The following is a 7407-nucleotide window of genomic DNA, read 5'->3' on the forward strand; positions in this document are numbered from 1 at the left end:
GTGCTAGTGGATCGCCGGAGCTGTTAGACTACAATAAGCATGTTAATGTTAATCTAAGTGCACTGCCTTGCGGCCTGTAGCACCGTCCTTGATGGCGCATATGTGTGGGCTGGACCTGTATTTTACAGGAAAGGAGTGAGCAGAGAGTAGAGTAGTTGTCGATTCTTGTTCTGTTTTCTGTGAATATCTGCCTCACCCTCTCAGACTTTGAGTTGCGCGCGCTACTAAAGAGACGTGTTACCATGGAAACCAAACAATGCTGTAGCTGTATGAAAGTCCGAGTGGAAACAGTCGTGTGTAAATCTGATTTTGTCAGAAATCGGGAGAAATGCGGGAGAAATATGACCCTGGGAGGAAACCGGGAGAGGGCAATGAAATCGCGAGTCTCCCGCGAAAATCGGGAGGGTTGACAAGTATGGCCGTGGTGCCCTTGAGCAAGGTATCGGACATCCCCCCACTCCTATTGCTACAGCGCTGTGCATTAACTGCCCACTGCTCCTACTACATGCAGAGGCCACATTTCACTGTGTGTGCTGTGTGCTCTGCATGTGTGACCATTAAAGAGGGTTTCATCCCTCCGATTCTATCTATCTCTATACCCTTGTAATCTGGTTTATTCGATTAACAATAAAATGTTCAAGTTTAGATTGTAAACTTGCATATACTTCATTCACCATGAAATGTCTTTATACATCTTGTAGTAGGTGTCAGTCTTGTTCTTTCTTGGTGTCTTTGCCTATTTTACGGTTGCTCTCTTGTTTCTGTTTTTTCACTGATGTGTCTTATTTTCTCAATCTATTTGTCAGGTGGTTCCCTGGAGTCTATTATTGGTAGTGATGGATGTCTGTCAGAAGATGTGGTGAGGAGGTTTGGATGGGACTTGGTCAATGGACTGAAACACATCCATGAATTAGGAATCATTTACTCGAACTTGACCCCTGCTAAGGTCAGCATCTGCACTCATGTGTATGTAGGACTTACTGTAAAATACAACAGCAAATGTATGATCATTGAATAAAGTATCTCTCCTCATGTTACCCATAGATCCTGCTGGATGGTAGTGGCACTCTGAAGTTTGGTAACTTCTGTCTGTCCAAGGCAAATGGAGAAACACTTGAAGATTTCTTTACCTCAGTCTCTACATCTGAGGAGGCCGGGGAAGGAGATAGCAAGGATGTCTCTGATGACATGAGGGAAACATTACATGGTCAGATTACTTTTTGTATTTGTATTGCACATGCTAGCCAGTACAATGAGCCAAGAAGAGTGCAAATATGTACTATGTTGAATTGTAATTTGCATATGGCTAACTGACAGACAAATGAGTGGAATAATCTAAAACTAATTTTAGGTTACACCAAAAATGAGTGGGTGAATATTTAGGGCAGGAGGCAAAGAAACAAGACCAATGGGATCAAGCAGCTGTTGCTGATACATGGTTATCATATGGAAACTACAAGCTGAGAAATTACAGAGAAATGGAACCAAATGAGAGCTCAGTCTTCTAAAGAGGTCCACTTTTAAACATAGATTATTTTTTACAATTTACCATGTGATGGCAAAGAATACGAAATATCATAATCATATACTATATTTTTGCATAACATTCATTTTAAAATATCCTTTGTGCATGATAAGGCTGACAGTTTTTGCATTTCCTAATTACTGTATTTTTTTATATTTGTAGGTCTTCCAACTTACACAGCTCCAGAGGTTTTGCAGGGATCAGAAACAAATATGAGCTCTGATTTCTGGGCTCTCGGTTGTACACTCTACTACATGTATACTGGTACACACACACACACACACACACACACACACACACACACACACACACACACACACACACACACACACACACACACACACACACACACACAACTTTTGTAGACTTACTTCAGTCTGCTACTTTTCATGCATGTTTTGATTAGTGTCACATTTCTGTGTTGTAATTTTAAGCTGTGTTGTTTTTGGTTTATTAGGATGGACTGGCCAGAGTTGCTTGACCACCCTTTCTGGGCACAAGTACTAATGGAGGAAGAGGGTGGAGAGGGAGAAAAGGAAGATGAGGAGAAAGAGGTGGATCAGGAGGAAACAATTAGCTGTGAGGGGGTTGTTTCAACTAGCGTGAGGTGGGTTGATTAATATTATTTATATTTATTTTCAAGCATTCTACAGACATTTTGTCGCAACCATATTACTGCATTCAGATTTGTTTTGTCAAAGTATTTATGAACACATACGTATAGGTAGAAGTAAAAACATAATTTACACCCACTTTAGTATCTTTTTATCCTTCTTATATAATGCAAGCGAGTCAACAGCACAGCCCACAGCCTGCAGAATCAACATAACATTTAATTGAAAGTTAAATTCATAATTTTCCCTCAGCAGTTGTTAAACAGTTTTTTTCAATTCCTCCCCAGACACACAGGGATTTGTGCCCCTTTCCCTCCAGAACTTGCGGACAAGCTTCCAGACAGCCATTCTGATTCAGTCATCACCCAGCCAGCCCATAGGATCTCTAAGAAACTGAACTCTTTACAGATAACAACTGCAACAGCCTGCAGACCATCCGACAGAAGAACTGATTTCCAACAAGCTGTCAGACACACAACCTGTGGAGCCTCAAGGAACAGCAAGGGCTCGGAGAGAGGAAGAGAGGAGAAGGCAAAGGCAGACGATGACCCTGAGCTAACTGGGGCACAGCAGATGTGCCTCACACTGCAGCCTAATAAATCCTTCACACTAGGTAAGACATTCCCTGATGTCTATGTTTATGTGTTTAGATATGTGAGCTACCTGGCCACTAGGTTAGTAAGGCTTTTATTCCTGTACCAACTATATATATTTTATGTGTTTTGTTTCAATTATTGTAGTAATCTGGTTTTCTAGATAAGCCAATTTTGTTCCGTTCTATTATTTTCCCCTGAACTGCAAACATTGAAAACATTTCTGTGAGATTGGTCTGCTGTAGTTGTTGTTATGCAGATCCCCCCCTGTGTGGCCTTTACTAAGCATGATTCTCAGACATGTGTCCTCATGAATTGTTGTATCTTTTTTGCTTCCTACTCTAGATAAGGTGTCAGATCTCAAGCCAAAGAGTGGTTTGGATGTGGACCACACTGGAGCCATTTTTCTGCTCAGGTATATCATTCAGTCCATCTGCCAGGGTTTGCTTGGGTTTGCCTGGGTTGCAGGGTTCTGTCAGTCCCTACCTGTATTGTCTACCTGTTTGAACCAGTAATCTAATTAATGGCCCTCATTCATTTATTTTTCATGAAGAAAAGTGTGAAACTGAAATGTTAACAAAATCACTACAACTACTATTCAACAAGAAATAACAATGTTACTACAAGTGTAACTCTTACTGTATATCTATCCTTTGCCAAACTGTGCTTTACAAGGAATCAACTTAATGTACTTTGGTATATTGACTAGCAATAAGAAAACGGCAGTGTTCTTTTAAAATTATCTCTATGTTGTTCTTCTAGCTCCTGTGCCACCTCAAGGAGAAGCTGCAGTATCTCAGACCCTCCCAATCAGACCGCTGCACTTCAGGTTAATGCCAACACATTTTCTGATATCCGCAACATACAAACAAACAGCAGAGAGAATTGGTTCATGCTAATACTGCAACACAAGTAACTGTTAAATAGGAGAAAACACAATCACACTATTTAAATTTTTTCATTTATAAGTCTACATTTAAGGCATGTCACCCCCTGCTTCCATCTGCTGTCTGCCCTGTAAGCCCCTCACTCCGGTCCTGCTGAGGTCGACTCACTTTCCTTTTGCCTTTTCCTAGGCTAGTACTGGTACTGAGATCACATTTGGTGTGAAAGCTCTTCTTCACACTGACTCTGATCTGACTGTGACCCAACTCCTGGACAACCCCAAGGTACAAACATTCAATATTATTAGACACAGGCTATTTCAGATTTTACTTAAAATGCATCTATTTAACTTTCACTTTAAGAGTCATTGTGAGGAGCCTTTCCTTATAACCTCTTCTCACAATGTAAATGTAAAGATAAACAATATAAAAAACCTTTATGTTTATGTATGAAGTAAGGAAATACCGACTTGGTGATTGTGATTTGATGACCAGACAGTCACTGTGGTTTTATTTTGCAGATTCTTAAAAGTCCTCCTGTGCGATATGATCCCAAAAGCCTTTGTGTACCAGCATATTCAGGTACTGTATTAGATTTGGTTTTAAATCCTTATTACATTTGATTGTATCAGTGTACTATATACATTACATCGGAACTGTGGATTGTGTGTTTATTGGCCCCAATCTGTCTTGATGCTGACCTTTCCCACCCCACCTCCAGTTGAGAAGCTGCAGTCCCTGAGTGATGAAGAGTGGACTGTCCTCCTTTTACAGTTTAGTTCATCGCTGGAAGAACAGCACCCCTCCACTGCTCCATCTCCTCATTCCACAGCCACACGCTCCAGACTCAACCTGCTGTGCTACCTCTGCTGTGTCGTTGGACACAAAGCTATTGCTAACAGACTGATAAACTCAAAACTGGTAAGAAGACACATATTGACGTTGGATCCCTGTTGACATCAGCTGATGGGTTTTACAGGATCATTTTGCAGTTTTAGGGAATAATTCCTTATATCAACCTATTTGACTACTTTTAAGACAGCAGTACTGCTAAAAAAGATATGCGTGTGGTTGTGGTTCTTAACCTTGTTCGCCTTTCTTATTTTGTATCTCCTTCCTCCTACATTCAGCTTCCAGTATTGACTCACCATTTACGACAAGCTCCCAACTGGGATGTGTAAGTACATTATGTATGTTTTTCTCTCTAAACCAGAAAGCATGATGGTCACCATGCAGTAATGTTGGAGAAGTAGTTTCTTTCAATTCAAAGAAAATGCGAGAACTGAAATAACCCCATTGGTGGAGCTGAAACTCTGAAACCAAGGATTCAAGTGGACCTAACTTTGTTAGAATAGCTGCTGGCTGAAAAAGCACTGAGACGTTCAGTAGCAGAATAGTTTGTGGGCTGCACCAAAGTATCAAACATGAGGGCCAGAGAAGCATACCATTTATGATGTGTACTCACTCACTCTTCTTCTCTTGCACCCATCTTTCTTCCTCTCCCTTTCTGCAAAAGTTCTATAAGAACTTTGATTCCAAGTGACTGCTATTAATCAGCAGATAACAAATCCTATAAAAGCTATAGCAAAATGAATGGTTACGAAAGTATTGTGCCTCTTTTATGTTCGTTTGAAGTTTCCTTTTCCTTACTATGATTTTCTCCTATCAGGACCGTTTTCTATGCTAGTCCTGTGTTCATGGATTTTTTTTTACATCTTTCACAATTGTATTGTATTGTTTAACTTTAAAAATAATGTTTTCCAGACGGAGCAAAGTTCTCAGAGTGATGGGTCTACTGGCTCTGCACTGTACTGAACTAAGAGAGGACAGCCCTGTTTCTGAGGTCTGGAATGTACACACACACACACACACACACACACACACACACACACACACACACACACACACACACACACACACACACACCCCCCCCCCACAATCCTTTTAAAGAAAAGTGGTGAGAGATAATTATTATATAAATATATGAATTCCTAAATCCTGTAGTACTACATTACACCAAGAGGTGACAGTAAATACCAGCAGATGTAATGAAAATATGAATCTACTTTTATGCATAAGAACGTAAAACATACGAAAAATAGTGCAACAATGCATACAGTATGTCAATTTGTTTCTTTTAATCTATAACCTAAACGTGTAACCGAAGATGGAGGCGAAAATCTGCCCTAAAACAAGATGTGGATGTGAATACCTGTTTAGTCCTGATTTACTTTGTCAAACTAGTGTGTACCAGCAGGTGGCATCAAAAACCTACAAAACAACATGTCTTTCATTAGATTCAAAGATACTGAAAATATCAGTCACAAACTCACTCACTTTATGGCTTTTGCTTTTAGATTTCAATTTTGTGTTTAATTTATAATTTAAATATTCAACTGTTATACTGTTAACTATATAATTTTTTACAATATCCCCCCAATTGACTTTCTTTGTCCAAGTTATAATAATGATGCAGGTGAAACTGTACATTTGTTTTGGTTACACCTACATAAATCGTATTCAATTACAGTCAAACTAAATTAACTTTAGGGGCACATAGGTGATTTGCTATGTTGTGTTGTATAAATAAATTTACTTGACTTGATTTAATTATTTTGATGTATATGAACTTAATATACCTGCAACTTAGTGTGTGTGTTGCTATTACACATAATAACAATCAACAAAAGTACCGTTAGGTAATAGGATACACTTGTCTGAACACACATTTCCCTAGACATTTCCCTAACCCTAATTCCCCAATGGATCATATACTTTTCTGAGCCCTCCCTAAAACACACACACACACACACACACACACACACACACACACACACACACACATTAAAAACACCTGTTTGTCTCTATTTCTGTCTCACTATCTACTGTCTGTCTCCCTCCTCCCTCTCTCTTTAATCTGTCTGTCTTCTTACTCTCTTCAAAATAATGAAATGAGATAAAAAAAATCTTGGATAATGTCACTAACGAAAGCTTGCTACGTTCTGTATGCCATGGAGAAGCTGTCCTTTTAAAACCAAATATATTATCATATTCCCCTTCACTTATCATCCCGAAAAGTTTAGCCGATGAAGCTTCCACTGTGCGGGGTGTTTCTTGGGGATATAGAGTCTTAATGCATTCTAAAGCTCTCTGCAATCTCTAGGAAAACACATTCACAGGCCATTGGATCCAGGAAGACGCCACTTTATTCTGTATGTCAATATTGAATATACAGTAAAGGTTGGGTTCAAACCACTTGTTTTGACAACTAATGAATGAAGGTAATGTAAATCCATTCAAAACCAACAATACATAATAGATTGATAGGTTTATTGTCAAACAGAAATGATGCAATATTGTTTCCTGGAGCTAATTGGTGTGGCGTTTCCCTTTACTCATCTATGCTAAACATCTACTCAATTAAGCGGTTCGTCCTTAGCAAAAGTGTTTAACATGATAACTTTATTTACTATTTATATTTGAGCCAAGCATTGGTTGTCTTGTTTTAAAATATGACACACCATTTGTCATAGCTGCCATGGGAAACATCGGACAGCACATTTATACATTTTGCAAATATACGTATATATTAGGAGATCTCTGTAAAAATCTAGTATGTACATTTAGAATGTTAAGAAAATTAAAGTGGAACACCCGGTACTTATGCATCTTAATGTAATACTGCAACCTAGCTTTATCATACTTTTAGCCTCTGTATTTCTGTCTGTGTGTGTGTGTGTGTGTGTGTGTGTGTGTGTGTGTGTGTGTGTGTGTGTGTGTGTGTGTGTGTG

The 7407-nt window shown here is 39.1% G+C and overlaps 2 protein-coding genes across 2 annotated transcripts in view; both read left to right on the forward strand.

Annotated features, from left to right (window-relative positions):
• Positions 1-1982, forward strand: part of LOC104944282 (serine/threonine-protein kinase ULK4-like) — a 4770-nt gene extending 2788 nt beyond the window's left edge. The window contains exons 4-7 of the mRNA XM_010769798.1: positions 807-946; positions 1045-1207; positions 1688-1789; positions 1960-1982. Coding sequence (XP_010768100.1) covers positions 807-946; positions 1045-1207; positions 1688-1789; positions 1960-1982 — 428 coding nt within the window. The remainder of the gene's footprint in view (positions 1-806; positions 947-1044; positions 1208-1687; positions 1790-1959) is intronic.
• A 4-nt stretch (positions 1983-1986) lies between these two features.
• LOC104944281 (serine/threonine-protein kinase ULK4-like) lies at positions 1987-5478 on the forward strand (the record flags this gene model as incomplete). The annotated part of the gene is made up of 9 exons (XM_010769797.1): positions 1987-2132; positions 2427-2752; positions 3078-3147; positions 3495-3561; positions 3809-3901; positions 4138-4198; positions 4338-4537; positions 4747-4793; positions 5381-5478. Coding segments are annotated over exons 1-9 (1063 nt in total), but the record flags the coding sequence as incomplete, so codon positions are not given.
• Positions 5479-7407: the final 1929 nt, after the last annotated feature.

This window comes from Notothenia coriiceps, unplaced genomic scaffold, assembly GCF_000735185.1.
Source record: "Notothenia coriiceps isolate Sejong01 unplaced genomic scaffold, NC01 NC01_scaffold00007797, whole genome shotgun sequence".
NCBI lineage: Eukaryota > Metazoa > Chordata > Actinopteri > Perciformes > Nototheniidae > Notothenia > Notothenia coriiceps.